Source organism: Artemia sp. Qi Xiang Cuo, chromosome 15 (genome assembly GCF_049724085.1).
Source record: "Artemia sp. Qi Xiang Cuo chromosome 15, ASM4972408v1, whole genome shotgun sequence".
NCBI lineage: Eukaryota > Metazoa > Arthropoda > Branchiopoda > Anostraca > Artemiidae > Artemia > Artemia sp. Qi Xiang Cuo.
The window spans coordinates 15,890,825-15,907,693 of NC_142808.1; the positions used below are offsets into that span (position 1 = coordinate 15,890,825).

A 16,869-nucleotide genomic window follows, 5' to 3' on the forward strand; every position below is an offset into this window, starting at 1 on the left:
TGGGGTGTGTGTGTGTGTGTGTTTGGTTTGTGTGTGGTGTGTGTGTGTGTGTGTGTGTGGTGTGTGTGTGGTGTGTGTGTGGTGTGTGTGTGTGTGTGTGGTGTGTGTGTGGTGTGTGTGGTGTGTGTGGCGGGTGTGGGGTGTGTGTGTGTGGTGTGTGTGTGGTGTGTGTGTGGTGTGTGTGTGTTGTCTTTTGCTGCTGGGGGGCGGCTCTGTGTCGTGTCGGTGGGGGGTCTGTGTGTATGTGTGTGTGTGTGTGTGTGGTGTGTGTGTGTGTGTGTGTGTGTGTGTGTGTGTGTGTGTGGTGTGTGTGTGTGTGTGTGTGGTGTGTGTGTGGTGTGTGTGTGTGTGTGTGTGGTGTGTGTGTGGTGTGTGTGTGTGTGTGTGTGTGTGTGTGTGTGTGTATGTGTGTGTTGTGTGTGTGTGGTGTGTGTGTGGTGTGTGTGTGGTGTGTGTGTGGTGTGTGTGTGGTGTTTGTGTGGTGTATGTGTGGTGTGTGTGTGTGTGTGTGTGGTGTGTGTGTGGTGTGTGTGTGGTTTGTGTGTGTGTGGTGTGTGTGTGGTGTGTGTGTGTGTGTGTGTGTGTGTGTGTGGTGTGTGTGTGTGTGTGTGTGTGTGTGTGTGTGTGTGTTTGTGTGTGTGTTTGTGTGTGTGTGTGTGTGTGTGTGTGTGTGTGTGTGTGTGTGTGTGTGTGTGTGTGTGTGTGTGTGTGTGTGTGTGTGTGTGTGTGTGTGTGTGTGTGTGTGTGTGTGTGTGTGTGTGTGTGTGTGTGGTGTGTGTGTGTGTGTGTGCACCAGAAAATTTTCTGTTTTTAACGGATGTGTCGAGAAAAGTTGTTGTGGGATTTGTTTCTTTCTTTTGGGAGTGAGTTTGTGGGATTTTCTCCTGAAAATTTAGAGAAGCTCATTGTTTTTTTTCGATTGCCTAAGGGAAGTAATTCTTATAGCGTGTTTTTTTTATGCACGTTACAGAATTTTTTTTTTTAATTTGAATCATTGAATGTTATTGCACAAAATTTTATTAAATTTTAACATTATCAAATTTTAGTAAATTTATTAAAAATAAAATTTGTTAATCAAACGTTATTAAATAATATGTATTATTTAATAGTGCATAGAAAAATATTTAAAAAGAATAAAAAATTATATCTTATTTTAAAAATAAAATGTGACCTTACTGTAATCAATTTTTGTACGAATAAACCATTTGAATAGAATCTTTCTGGTGCTTTTTGTAAATTTTCGACTATAATCTAAAAACTATCTTGGTCTACATTATCAATAACGTAATGTCTTACGAATGTCTACTAGACTCATCTAGGTTGGGGTTGCAAGACTTCAGGAATCCTTGAATGTTTTTTAGAAATTGTTTCTTTTTTGCTCCAAATTCTTGGGAACTACTTCGAGTGGGAGCGTGACTCACCTGACCGTCGTGGGACCCTTGTAATTCTGTTGTTAGGAAACAGTTTGTAAAAAGAAAAACTTAAAAATATTCAGAAATTGCAATCCAGGTGGAGACTTTCGTTGTCTTTTCAATTGCTTTAACAAGAATACGAAAAAAACAAGCCCCTTTTCAATGATAATACCACGAAAAGATTTTTTCTGAATCTAAGAGGGAGAATGCAGGGAAAACGTCTTGTAGGAAAAATCCCCCTCCCCTAATGTGTTTGAGGGGAGGGGGTTAAAGCCAAAGTATTTCCTATGATCCTTTGAAATCAACCTATTTCTTGATTAAAGTTAAACATTGGAAAATTTTTCCACTTTCCTCAAGAATTTATATTTTTGTGAGAAAACACGCCAGTATGACGTGAGGACGAGGCATCTGGCATCTGGACAACATCTTACAAATCCTCATCCGTTTAACTACGCAGGGAAACGCGTTGGAAGAACTTGCTATATTTTTCAAAAACTAATTTAAACATAAATTTGGTGGTGGCATGTTGAATTTCCACGTGATATCAGTTCCTCGTGAAAAGATCTAACTAAGCCTCCTCCGTCTAACGATGTAGAAAAACATGACTTTGTTGGAAAAATTTGCCACATTTCCCTAAAGCTTATGTTTTTATGAGAAAACGCGTCAGTATGGCGTGAGAACGCGGCAGTTGGAGAGGCTTTTAATGCACTTTTTAACGACATTATATTTTTTAGGTTGTCGTAATGAAAAGATCATTGGGTGTTGGTTACGCAGCAGTTGACAATCCAATCTTTTTCAAGCCCAACACGTCCATGCTCCTAGGAGATGCTAAGAAAACGTGTGACGCTCTTCTGACTAAACTTAAGGATCATTACGAGGTCTAAACTATAAGTATCAAAAGCCTGTATCTTGAAGAAACTTGAAGTAAAGAAGGGGAAATGGGTCTTATCAGTATTTTTTAGATTTCATTTTTAGATGTAACGTCCCAGTACTAATAATCCAGGGAATTATTGATTCCTTTGATATTCGCCAGGAATTCAGATTTCGTCAATTATGCCGATTTCAAATTTAACTAACACAGGAAGGCAGTCTAAGGAATAGGACAAATTGATTATTTTTTTTCTCAGTCGCGTTCTTAATTTTAGGCTAATTACTAAATGCTATTAGATTATGAACTTGGATTCCTTATTTTGGATGAAAACTGATTCTTATGGGTGAATGGAGAGAGAGGTGTGGAAGCACACGCAGCTCTGTTTTGGTTAGGTGGTGAGCGCTGCAACAAGTTGTTAGTACTAGTATTATTCTTATCCCACAAACAGCTAGAAATCAAGCTTGTTTTAAAGAAGAAATGTTGACGGGGTAAATAGTATTGAAAAAAGGTAATATATCAAGGTATTTACGGAAAAGGTTATCAATAAAAAATGAACTATTTTCATCAGGTACAAAAATCCACAAACTCCTCCCCCTCCCCTTCCCCGCTCCTATTCGCTTTAAAAAGATAGGAGGAAAATAGGAACTTCAAAGCAGTTTCAAATTCTTTTGGTTGTGCTATCAATGAGGAGCGCGCTATTATAAATCCTGTCTGAGTTTTTGAAACAGATTCCCTTTTCTATCACTAGATAATATAGAAGACAAGAACTTGTTACTTAAAAAAAAAAACTTGAAAAAAGGAGGGGGTTTTAAGAAAGGAGGAAAATCTTTAGTCAGTGACCGATTTAATATCGATTTAATATCGATTTAATATCCGATTTAATATCGGAGATAGTTTTGTGAAGTTTAATCAACCAATGTTATACTCTTCTTGTTTTTCATTGGTCATCTACCAAATTTTTCTTTGCCGGTCCCCTAACGACCCCAAGGGTTACATAGTACCTGAATTATTGTTGTTCTTTCTAATCTAAAAAAAATATTTACAAAAATCTCAAATTTTTTTTAACTCATTTTATTTTCTTATTCTTTGGAGAAACTGCCTTTAAGAAACGGATCAATATACTTAACCTCACATTGTCTTTTAGATTCTAATTCTTACTGCCTAGCGAACAATTTTTGTAACAAACAACAACTTTAGCATATTTCTAGTGTAAATGACTCATTATGATCAGAAGGCATACAAATTCAATAGATATTCGATTTACAAATCGAAATTTAGTCTTATGTTTTAGATTAAAGGGCGCATTGTCATAGTTTCAGTTTTGTTTTTGTTTTTTAAGATTCGGTTTTCGAAATAGATCCTTAATAAACCTAAGTTGTGTCAATTGGAGGAAGATTTTTTCCCCTCTTCCCTCCACTGCCCTAGATCTTGAAAAGTGTTTTGGGGGGCTTTTTTCCCCTCCCCTCTAATATCCATGGCTTGACGCCAGTGATGCACCTACTCCAATCCTAAGGCTCTTGGCTAATTCGAATGTCTGGTCAAGGTTCCTTGACTTTTTTCTTAAAAATCTTCTCTTCTTTTTTTTTTTTTTTACCCAAGTCTACAGATTTTCTATTTGGCTACTTTTTGTCAATTCGTTCCGTGTATTCTAGCGCTGGCTACCGATTTGTTTAATCACCTGGCTACAACTTTGTACATACTGAACATACTGTGCATACTGAAATGATTTAGCCAGGGTGGAGTTTAAAGAAATTCGTATTAGTTTAGAGAAAGTTTAAAGAAATTCAGTTATCAGATTAGAATTCTTCTCCGACTTAAGGAGCGTTTTTTAAATAGAGTCTGCTTTTCTGTGAACTTGGATAAACATAACTTTTTTTATTTTGCTTCGTACTTTAGTTTGATAACGATTCTTTATGGTTTAAATAAGAATTATTTCATCTTCTTTACAGATTTTAAAAGTTATTTTTCATTTAGATCGAGAAGTTTATTTTAACTTTAATTACTGTAGTTTCTCTAAGACATGCTGTATATTATGAACTCATTTCTCATTTCTAAATCCATAGTCGAAGTGAATTCAATAAATATATTGCAAGAAAGTGTTAAATTAATATTAATAAATGTTCACCACTTCTCAAAATAATCCTTTAGAGATAAAATGGCTTTTGAGGATAGTGAACATTTGTTTTTCAAATTTAGTACTTCAAAGCTTTGTTTGAGTTAAGTTTCAACTGAGAAGATAGGCTAAATCTCTTATAAGGAAGATATACTTATAAGGATGCAGAAGAATATGGCCAAAATCTCTGCCATTTGCTCTTCGTGTCCCTAAAACTACCGATTTTCGTGTTTGGCTCGCATCAGTCGCGAGTCTTAAAATCAGCAAGCTCATCAGGAAGAGCAAATTAACCTGGTAATTTAATTACTTAAATTTAATTAATTTTGGTAATTAAACCTGTTTTTTTAATTAATTAAACATAATTTCGTAATTTAATAACAAAACTTTTTTTGGTGTTTGAAACGATGGGTGCAATAGGTGCAAACTCTGCGCTATTCAAAGTTTGGTAGTTTCCATTATCGATGTTTTGACATAAAACCTGACTAAAAGTTAAAGGTTTTAGCGTATCTTTTTCTGTTCTGATATAAGAAGTAATCTGCTGCCATCTAAAACCTATCTACCATTGCTTATAATTTAAACTAGATGGTGTTAAGACGCTGCCGTGATAAAACTTAGTTTCAGTTATATGGTATAATTTTGTTTTTTATGTTTCTCATGTCTTGTTAGTTGCAGATTTTCGTCTTTTCTGTTTTGATTTAATAAATAAATAAAAATCATGACTTTGTTATATTTCTTCCCTTTTTTAGTAGGGCCTGAGTATATTCAGAATTGCAATTTTATGGAAAAAATGCTAGGGGTATGATGGTTGATGAAATTTTGCACAATATATAAAGGTTCTTTGCTAATGGCACTCAAGGACAAATATTGATTTTTAAAATGATCAGGGAACTAACTGTTTTTTCAGTTGCGTTTTTGCTGTTCTGTTTTCCTGTTATCGAACATAGATCTTCTCTCCTACCCCATGGAATGGAAATCCCTCAGTTTCTGAACAAAATTTGAAAAAAATATATTAAAATTTGAAATAAAAAGTATGTTGGAGGAGTATGAGGAGTAAAATAAAAAGCGGGAAGAGTAACGAGAACCTGTTTTTTGATGCTCCTCCTATTGTAGCAATTCTCCTTAGACGTGTTCAGTGCATGGCAGCAGCATCTTGGCTGTCCCATGCCACTTTTGGCTCTGGTTGTTTTTGAAGCATGAAAAAGTCCTAGACTTCTATTGGTTGTTAGGAACATGCGCCTCCCACGAAAGGACGCTAGGTTTGGGAAGCTTGCTTGCGCGTTCAAACTTTCGTTCGATTTACAAAAAAAGAGTGTAGAGTTTATGGATCTTCAAACTTTGGATGTGTAAATCTAGGTTTAAAGACACAATTTTATAATAATGATAGCATTATTACTTACTCTTTTTCTTTTTTCTTTTCTTCTATTCATGACTATTCACAATTTTTTTTTCTACTTTTTTTCTACAGTAAACGTCATATCATAAGAAAAAAATATGGCGAACGTAAGATAAAGAATAGATGAGAAAATTCTTGGTAAATCGTGGATTTTACGAATGAATACATCCCAAGATTGGTTCAGGGCACGAAAAATGTTTTTATTTTCATTTCCTTCCTAATTTAAGAAAGAAATGATGCTTTTTAAGAAAGATAAGAAACTTTAAGAAAGATATTAAAAAAATTTGAGATCGATGCTTGGTCTTCAAAATTTTTGCAAAATTGTTTAAGCATGTTTGGTGTTACGAAGCTTGTTCATATAATTTTGAACAACACGTCCTATTGAGCCGTCCCAACCAAGGGGTTGGGACACTAGATCCTAGAATACTGTGTCCGTAAGAATTGAGATTCGAGTCCTGGCGTCGCTGGTTATTTGGTTTGGAACGGGCGTCAGGGGTTGCTCTGTAAGTTCAGCCAGTGTCGACGCAGCTCTAAAGGGATATCTGGAGGGAAAACACGGAAAGCGTCGAATGATCTGTCTCCAACTGCGCATTGCACTCCCACTTAAAGGTAGAGAATCAGGAGATCGACACCTTGCACGACGCAAACCGTTGCATGACCAACAATTTTTACGTCAGCCTGTGAAATTTTTTTTTTCATATAATTCTCCACGTGAGAAAAGTTGTATTCGGTTTTTATTTTTATTTAAAGTTCTCTTCTCGTGGTTATCTTTACTCTTTTTTAAGGTTTTTGAATTATAATCCCTTCTTAAAATATGCAATTACCAGTTTTTTGCTCTTTACGCAATTTAATGTCTTCTTGTACTGGTGTTTTTTCAAAAATATTTCATTGTTTTTGTGTTGACGAAAAAGTCTCGTGTTGACGTTTTTCCCGTCTTTTTTTGCGCTTTGCTAATGCCTTTTCATTAAGAAAATTATCCGTGTTGCTTAAAATTCTTTATTATATATGTTGCCAAAGTAAAAACGTTGCCGTCTTCCCGCAAACGTTTTGGCTAATTAAACTTCTACTGGTCAATCAGACCACAAAAAGTTACTGGGTTTGGAATATTTCTAATTAGCCCTTATTAAGAGGAGCTATGGATCTTGGAATTTCATCAATCAACCCAGACCAGAAAAAGTTGCTGGACCTAAAATATTTGTCAGTCCAGACCAAAAGGAATTGCTGGACTTCGAATTTTTCCAATAATTGTGAAAAACACCCGAAGCTTCTTAACGAAGATCAAAAGAGTTTCCCACACTAGAAATCTAACATGTTTTGGGCATCACCTCTTTTTCAGATTCCTTTTCCTCTGAGTTATTCTTGCCCTGACCATGTCTTCACGCAGGGATGGTTGGGTACTATAATATAAGACAACCTCGTCTCGAATATTCTGCGCAAGTCCATCTTGCTTGGGTTTGCTTGTCCACTATGACAAATTGTCAGTCAGTCACTGATAGACAGCCCTGCCCAAGCTTGTTCCACCACTTAGTCTTGTCTATATCAGCGCTTTGACTACTATTATCTTTTACAAGCCTCAATTCTCGGCCCTACATGGAGCAAGCTGACGAGTCAGACGTGAATCGTTTGATTCACGTCTGATCAAACACTGACACGAACATATGCTAAAAATACTTTTTCTAACTTACTCGTGGTGGAATTATTGATTAATACGATTATAGTGATAGAATCCCACAAAATAGTACGAATATACCAACATAGAATACTTCATAAATGAAGTTCAAAAACCAAAAAAAAAAAACGATTGGGAAAAACCGAGTGTTGACTCAAAATATAAATTCAACAGCTCTATGCATAGGTACCTAGAGTATTTTATTTCGAAGTGAGTGGACCCCAAAATTTTCTATCAGAGTAGGATTTCAAAATTTTTCGTTCGAAATACTTAGTTTTTCTATGAATATTAGGTTTTACATTATTTTATTTTTCAGGGGAAGATCTTATCCCTGTTAACAACTTGACCTCTATGTATTTTAGCACGGTATTTCCAAAGAGATAGAAAAAATTGAAATGGAATTCGGCAAAAATTTGTGCTCTGAATTCACTGTTGACCCTAATAATGCTTTCGAGAATTTCAAGATTACTTATCCGACAAGCCCAATTACTTATCCTTGGAAATTCGCGAAACATTAATGACGTCAGAGGTTAGCAGGATTACTGCTTGAAAAGTTCTGGGTTAGTTTTTCCGATACGTTGCATCTGCTAATCCTGGAAAATGCAGGATAACCCAAAGTAAGTAACGTAACATATAAACAAAAAATCTAACCTTCTCAAATTTGGAAAAAAAATATATGAAATTATATTCAGAAACCAAAAAAGGGAGAGTAATTCTAAAATGTGGTACACCTCCGGGGTTGCGTAAACAAATTATGCCTACAGCAGAGTACAAAGTATTAATGTTATTATTCGCCTAGTTGTCTATAGTCTTTCAGTTGACAAAGTGTCAGATAAGTATTTGTTGTTATATTTTCCAGATTACATCCAAGGAAGTTATAGTAAGCGGAAAAGCTTGATATGGGATGCTTGAGCCCACTCTTATTCATGCAAACTTTAAAATGGAACTGTCGAAAACTAGCGAAAATTTGGCCCCTAACAGCCAAATAACAAGTTGTATCATTCAACCAGAATAATCAACTTACGAATTAAGAGAAGCAATATTAAAGTTTGATTTGTATGCTCTGGGATGGCAAGATTCGAATGAAACGATTTATTAAAAGTTCTTTTAAAAAGTCACACTGTGATCCTTGTAATTTGTCTCTTTCTTTTTTTTTACATTTAAATGGCCCAACACAGGTAACTGTTTTCGGGGGCTGATTTCAGCAGCTCAGTGGACAAACGATAGCGGTACAAAACAATATCCTTTGCGCAAGATCTTTGGAACCAAACATCATGGATACCGGCTCAAATCAGTGCCGTTTTCTTTGGGAATCGGGACCGATTTGGTAAATCGGCGGGAAAAGAGCTACGTGTGTCCGGCCCTTTAAGGGTATTTCATGTTTCTACTCATTCTGCCCAATTTTTAAAATACGGAATGTATGTCATGTGTCAACCTAGCATATTTCTTCTCTTTCATCGTCAAGTTCAAAACAGACAAGTGAATCAGATTGTTTGTTTTTTTGACAGGATCAGTCAAAGTTCAGAACAATGGTTCACCTTAATTTATTTAATATATCACAAAAGTGAATTTAAAATTTCAGGACAGTTATATTTTAAATAAATCTGCTAGACTCTCAGTTAGGCCTAGGCTCCTTGCTAAAGTTACATTTATAATTGAAATTCTTGTACTTGTTGAGACATTCTATTAAGTTGAATTTTAAATCCTACTTAGGATATATTGGATAAAATACTGTCATTTCCTATTAAAGAATTTTTGTCATCAGTGATAGCCTAGTGATCATTACAATGAATGGACTTAGCATTAGAGAACTGTGCTGCTTATTTTGCTGCCCTCCTTGGCCATCTAAAATTGCTGCCAAACTTGCATTCCTGCCTCCTGAAACAACCTACAATTTAGTTCCAAATGAAAATGGTACAAAGTATACCCTCTTCCTATCTGAAAAAGCAGAATGGCAATATTCAGAAAGAGAAAAAGAAAATATAGAAGTGTGCTATGCAAGAACTTCCAGACAAAATAAAATAGCATGTATGTTTGTAAAGTGCTCACCAAATGCCAGATATACAATATTGTTTTCACATGGAAATGCTGTTGATTTAGGACAGATGTCAAGTTTTTACCTAGGACTTGGATCCAGAATAAATTGCAATATTTTTAGGTATGTATTTTTTTTTTTGATCTGTCAACTAGGCTTGAAAGTTTGGTCAATATATACGAAATCATATTATTGAGTTAGTAATAAATTGAATACACCATTCGATGCCTTTTTTTATGATTTTTACGAATATAATAAGATTTTCTTTGGGAAATGAATTTCAGCCCCCCCCCCCCTATATAGGCTATACCTAACCTATCCCTGAATTGGCATATATAGGGGGGCTGCTGAAATTCATTTCCGATAGAAATGCTTATTATATTCGTAATCAGCATAAAAAAAGGCATCAAATGGTGTATTCACTTTAGTCCTAACTCAATAATATGATTTTGTATATATTGACCAAAAGTTTAGGGTGAAATTCTAGTTCAGCTACTTTTTACTATCTTGTAAAGGGGTTAGGTTAGGAAAAGGAAACTTCAGTTGGCAAACAAATCCAGGAAAAAAAATGCTCTGGGAAGGTATTGCCAAGCTTCCATGTTAACACTTCTGATTTATAAGGCTTAAAAATTTGCCTACTTGACAGGTGGAAGTGTTTTTGCAATATTTTTAGGTATGTATTTTTTTTTTTTTGATTTGTCAACTAGACTTGAAAGTTTAGGGTAAAATTCTAGTTTAGCTACTTTTTGCTATCAAAAGCAGCACAATTACACCAAATGTAATTTTTGTGTCATTGTTCTTTACTAGGCTAATTAAAGAACAATGTTGGCACAATGTATTATTTTTTTTTTCCATACCAGGGCACTTTGTATCAAAGGAGTTGTTGTAGAAACTTCAAAAAAGGCTCATTCGATTACAAATTTAAAGGGCAAGTGCCCTTTTTCATAGTTGAGGTGATTGGAGGGCAACTAACCCCCCTCTCATGCTCACCTTCCCCCCTAACCCGTCTAATCAAAATTCTGAGATATGCATTTTTTTCATGTAGAAGAAAGTTCTGGAAACTAGGTCTTTGAGGATGACAACCCTAGGCTGTAAGTTATGCCCTGGGGGCATGTAAGGTTTTTATAGAAAGTGCTGTCATAGAAACTTCAAAAAAAGGCTCATTTGATTGGAAATTGAAATGGCTAGCACCCTTTATAATATCATAGTTAAAAGTAATGGGAGGGCAACTAACACCCCTTACACGCCAACCATTTCCCCAAACACATCCAGTGAAAATTTTGAGATAGCCATTTTGTTCAACACAGTTGAAAGGTCCAGAAATTATATCTTTGAGCTGGACACTCCCCCCACAGTCTTCAGGGCAGGGTGGTAAGTTATGCCCCTGGGGCATATAAGGTTTTGGTACTTGTGCTTTATATGGGCCTTTCTAAAAAGTCAAATTTTGGTTAATGCTAATGAAATAAAATAAAATAGGATGAATGTATAATAGTTTAGAAACAAATTTGGGCTATAAATTTGCACATTAGGGGGGGGGGGGGTTGGGGGTAAAGCATAGCAGATATTAAATACCTAATCTAGGTACCTCCCCCCCCCTAAACCCTCCTAAAAAAATAGTTTAAATATTGTAAATGCAATGAAAACCATGCCTTGCATTGCATTAGTCTATAGTGGTCTCTTGAATGGGTGTTTTTTTGTGACAGGTTTCCTTGTAAAGGCCCATATAATGCCCAACTACCAAGGGTTTTATAGAAAGTATTGTTGTAAAAACTTGAAAAAGGGCTCATTTGATTTGAATTCAAATTTTGAAACATTCATTTTGTTCAACATAGTTGAAAGTGTTAGAAACTAGGTATTTGAGGATGATAATCCCCCTCAGAGGGCTCTGACCACATGCAATCAAAATTTTGAAACATTCATTTTGTTCAACATAGTTGAAAGTTTTAGAAATTAGGTCTTTGAGGATGATAACCCCCCTCAGACCCCTCAGGGCAAGGGTTTCAAGTTATACCCTGGGGCATATAAGGTTTTATAGAAAGCATTGTTGTAGAAACTTCAAAAAAGCACATTTGATTAGAAATTGAAAGGGCTATTGCCCTTTTTAATAGTTGAAAGTGATTGGAGAGCAACTAACCCCCCTCTCACACACACCATTTCCCAAACACATCCAATCAAAATTTTGAGATAACCATTTTGTTTGACCTAGCTAACAAGTCTGGAAATTATGTTTTTGAGGATGACATTCTCCTGACAGCCCTAAGGGCAAGGGTTGTAATTTATACCCTGGCGGCATATAGGGTTTTTCTCTTTATAAAAAGTATTGTCATAGAAACTTCAAAAAGGGCTCCATTTGATTGGAAATTGAAAGGGCTAGTCTCCTTTTTGTTAGTCAAAAGTGATTGAAGGGAAAGTAACCCCCCCCCCTCTCACACCCACCATTTCTCCAAACACATCCAATCAAAATTTTGAGATAGCCATTTTGTTCAATGTAGTTAAAAGTTCTGGAAATTAGGTCTCTTATGATGATTACCCCCTCACAGCCCACAAGGCAAGAGTTAGAAGTAAAACCTTGGGGGCAAGAATAGTTTTCATAGAAAGCTATGCTGTAGAAACCTCAAAAAGGGCCCACTCGGTTTAGCATTGAGAGAACTTGTGTTCTTTTATAATTTTTGAAAGTGAACAAAAAGTAAGTAACACTCCTCTTGCTTCCACCATTTCCCCTAACACATCCAATCCAAATTTTGAGATACCAATTTTGTTCACTGTAGTCCTAAGTTTTGGGAATTAGGTCTTTGAGGATGACAACCCCCCCCCCCCCCAGGGCAGGGGTTGTAATTTATGCCCTGGGGGCATATAAGGTGTTAGTAGAAAGCATTGTTGTAGAAACTCTAAAACAGCTCATTCAATTGAAAGGGCTAGGGCCCTTTTTAATAGTCAAAAGTGATTGGAAGGCTTGACATTTTTATAGTAAAGAGTGATGTGGGTACAATGTATTATTCTTATTTTTTTATTTGCCTTTTTAATAGTTGAAAGTGATTGGAGGCCAACTAATCCCCCTCCCACACCCACCTTCCCATTTGCCCATTATGTTTAAAAACTAAATGTTGCCTTAAGATTAAATCAAAATGTACTGTGTTAATGCTAATTCCCAATAAGGTATCTCAGCAGTATCCCAAGAACAACTGAGGGTATTATGTTCAAACTTTCAGGGCTACTTCTGCTCTTAAAATTTAACCAAATCAAAATAGCATATCTGTATCCAAGCCATCAAAGAGAGTAAACAGTTTTTTTGCAAATGGTATCAAGTTTTCTATTTCAGGTCAACTAGAGGAGGTATGAAACTAAATTAAAAACTACTATTTGTGTCCAGATTTTTTAAAGGGTGTATGTTGTTAAAAATTGCTGAAACATTTTCTCCAGCATACAAATAGCAGGCCAAACTATAAAGTCTTAAAAAAAATTGAAAAGATTTGAACTATTATTTTCTTTTTCCCTGTAAAGACTATGTCAATATAAAACAAACAGAAATTAATCAAAAAAACTTTCCACAAAATAGTTTTTCCAAAAAAAAGTAAATACAAATGAATGTGCATTGTCAATTCAATATACACATACTGATATTTATTAATCAAAATATTAATACTATTTGATTTATTAAAGTTATAAAAGTAAAAACATTTATGTTTTTTTCAGTAAAGTGCAAATTATGTTCTGGCCCTTGGAAGGCATAGGGGGTTTGAGCCCTACTCATGTTAATCTCTGCTTGTTTTGAGTTTCACTGAGTTAATTCTTGTAATTTCCGTTTGTTTTGGGTTTCATTTATTTATGGATGCTGATTTGTGGTAGTTTCATGCTTGGTAGATTATTTGATTTTATTTTTGCTCATTTCTGGTTTAATGAAATTCTTTACTTTGAAAAACTTATTTTGTGGGAAAAGTTTTTTTAAAATTAATCTTGGAAAGGGGTTAGGTTAGGAAAATGAAACAATAGGTCAAAATACCTATTGAAATTTTGAAAAAACAGCATTTTACCTGAATTTTCAGTTTATTTTTCTCTGGTTTTAGTTCTGAAAATGCAATTTGTGTTATTTGAGTAGAATTTTAAGCCAAAATAGTATTTTTTCTGAATTTAGGAAACATATTTGGAGATCTTTGTAACCTCCTAAATTGGGATTGAGCAAAGTTTTGAAGCTGGAAACGTTTTGTTGTCCTTCATTTGAGAAGAAGATCTGTTTTGCAAGGTTTCACTTTCACAACACAATTTTTTTGGGAGGTCACAAAAAGGTCACTGCCCTCTAGAGGGAGAAGGAGTAGTGGTAGGCAGGGGCGCCCGAGGCTCATTTTATTGGGGGGCCATCTTTGTAAATTTTACCAAATTGCTACATGATTTATGCTTAATTTTCTGCAGAAATCAAGAGTTTTGCTAAATTTTCGGATTTTTCGAAATATCTGCCGAAATTTTCGCTTTCGGCGAAAATTTTCCTGAAGGCTAAGAAAGTTGGGGGGGGGGTGCCCCGCCCCCCCTCTGGACTCCCCTGGTGGTAGGTACTTCATAATTTGCATAATAACATAATTTGTACTTTACTGAAAAAAAAAATACAAATGAATGTGCATTGTCAGTTTAATATACATTTACTGATATTTAGTAATGAAAATGTTTATATTATTTGATTTATTTAAGTTATAAAAGTAAAAACATTTATATTTTTTCAGTAAAGTGCAAATTATGTTCTGGCCTTGGGAAGGCATGGGGGCCAATCAGATTTTTAATGGTATTTTCTGATTAGCTTAAATGAACACTAACCAAATATTAGTATAAGTAAAATCTCATTGTGAATAGGGCAATAGCAAAATTCTTGAGGGTCCATGAGAAAATTGTGATCAGGGATGGCAAGATAAGTGCTTCTTTGGAAAATGTGTCACTTTTTGTGCTTTGAATTATAGGCCTGTAGATAAAAAAAAGTCATGTATATTGGGGAAGTCTCTATTTTCATATATCTGGTGCTTTTTTTTGTAACTGTGAGAATTGCCCAAGATACAGCCACAATATTTGATTTCAAAACTCCAATTTCAACCTATTTCTCTAATCAAGAAAAAAGAAGTCAAACACATCTTAGATCCTTGTTTGGCACTGACTTTGACAAGGTGTGACATGTTTATTTTTCTGCTGTAATGTATCTATGATGTTTCTGTTGGTACTTGTATGATATAGCCCCTACCTAATATTCTTCTAATATTTTTCTCTGATGCTCAATCCTAATGAAATATACCAAAGTAAGATAAAATTAAGATAAATATTTGCACATTCGGGGGGGGGGGGTAAAGTATAGTGGGTATGCATGCCCCATGTGTTAGGTACAATTGTTCTGCATGTAATAAGAATTGTTTTCTAACTTCACACTGTCCAAAAATTTTATCCTCCCCCCTCCTGCAGCATTTGTAACTAATCTGCTTCATTGAGCTATTATGCTTGTGCTTATATTATGCTTTGATATTTGCTTGTGCCTATATTATGCTTTGTTGTTTGCTTGCTTGTGCTTATATTATGCTATTGCTCTAGGTGCTTAAGTTTTAAATAGATTATAAATCAAAGAATTCTACATGGTGTTGGAAGTCATGGTTATCAGTTACCCATCAATCAACTGGAATGCTGACAATCTCAATTCAGAATGGACTGCATTTGAAAGTCATGTAGTGCTCATGTGCAAAGGCCCTCTTGCTGAAAAGTAAAATGTGCCTATCTACTAATCTTGGTTGGTGCACAGGGCAGAGAGATCTTCAGGACCTGTGAGCTTGCAGCAGCTGAAAAAGACAACATCAAGGCCTACCTGAAGAAGTTCAGAGACTATGCAGCCCCCAAGAAGAATCAAATATTCTCTTGCTATTTCAGAAGTGAGACCAGAAGGATGTTGAAAACACTGACAAATATATAACAGAGCTTAAGATCCTAGCTAAATCATGCTGATACACCAGTGAAAGTGAAATGTTAAGAGACAAAATAGTGTGTGGATTCAGAAATCCTGAACTACATGAAAAACTATTAGCCACTGGTGACAGCCTTACACTAGCCCAAGCTGTCACCATATGCAGAGCTCATGAGTCAACCCATGCACAGCTCAAAACTTTTGAACAAAAAGAAATTTAACAAGAAGTGGATGCTATTGGACATAATAGATTCAGCTCCCCACAGAAGAAGACAGAGTGTTACTTCTGTGGTGGAAACTACTCACCCCAGCATGTATGCCCTTCAAAATGGAAAAGGTTTGCCAAGTACACAAAACAGAACCATTTTGCAAGAGCATTCAAAAGTAAGGCTATAAACGCCAGCTGTGGTATGTCATACCATCAACAAACAATCAGCTGAGACCCAAAACTATTCCCCTCCATGCCTTTCTGTAGCACAGGTCAAAGGAACAGGACAGACCAAAGTTCTATCACAATAAGTCCGCAAAACCACTACCTGAGCCACAACCAAGCAGCCAAGTTTATGTTCAGAAGAAAGAAAATAGCCCCTTGACAAAAACAAAAATCATATCCCATCATGGAAACCCCAGATCATACATAGTGGAGATAAAAGACGACTCCAGATTATGGCAAAATAGAGTCCACATCTCCCAGCATCCCTTTACCCCAGCCAACGACACAGTCAGGATCCCACCAATAACAGGGGACAAAAGGAGCTACACCTCCGTCACTTCCTCACCTCCGTCACTTCCTCACCTCCGTCACTTCCTCAGCCAAATTGCCTTAACCAAACCCTGTAAACATCAGAACTCTACCAAGAAGTCTCTATATAAAACTTCAAATAGGGATAAAATACTCTTAATACTCAGTGATAACTTTCACAAACAGTGGTAAATTTCACAAAATACTATCATCAGTAGTAAAACTACTGATGGCGTTTTACTAATTAAAACTCACTGAGTAAAACTCAGTTTTACTACTGATGATAGTCACTGCATACATGACCAAAAAATCTAGTATTTTTGTAAAATTTGTTACTGCCTATTAAAAGGATTTTATCCCTATTTGAACTTTTATTTGTTGCCATGGAAAGGCAGTGTGGTCTCCAAAATTATCTACGTCATACTTAAGAAGTTTCTCAATCCTAGGAGAAAAAGACTAGCCATCTTCCCCACTCTTCTCCCCACCAACCATCATGCCTACATCCCAAAATGTGGCCTCTACTTGCCCAGTCACAAGGAGTCAACCACCACACTAAAGGCCATGCTGTATACCCGCAGCAGCAGAGTGATTAGACCACCCTTAAGGCTGGACAGGCAAGCAGACGTTCCTAAATGAAAGGAAGGGAGATGCAGCATTGTGAACTAATCTGCTTACTTGTATTGTTATGCTTGTGCTTGTATTATGCTTTTG

General features: G+C 35.9%; 2 protein-coding genes across 2 annotated transcripts in view; both read left to right on the forward strand.

Moving 5' to 3' along the window:
- LOC148943379 (NAD(P) transhydrogenase, mitochondrial-like) overlaps nt 1-5,115 on the forward strand; it is a 100,155-nt gene extending 95,040 nt beyond the window's left edge. Inside the window, exon 18 of the mRNA XM_089101643.1 lies at nt 2,147-5,115. Coding sequence (XP_088957769.1) covers nt 2,147-2,296 — 150 coding nt within the window. The 3' untranslated portion in view covers nt 2,297-5,115. The remainder of the gene's footprint in view (nt 1-2,146) is intronic.
- A 3,801-nt stretch (nt 5,116-8,916) lies between these two features.
- LOC148943380 (alpha/beta hydrolase domain-containing protein 17B) overlaps nt 8,917-16,869 on the forward strand; it is a 64,207-nt gene continuing 56,254 nt past the window's right edge. Inside the window, exon 1 of the mRNA XM_089101008.1 lies at nt 8,917-9,616. Coding sequence (XP_088957134.1) covers nt 9,246-9,616 — 371 coding nt within the window. The 5' untranslated portion in view covers nt 8,917-9,245. The remainder of the gene's footprint in view (nt 9,617-16,869) is intronic.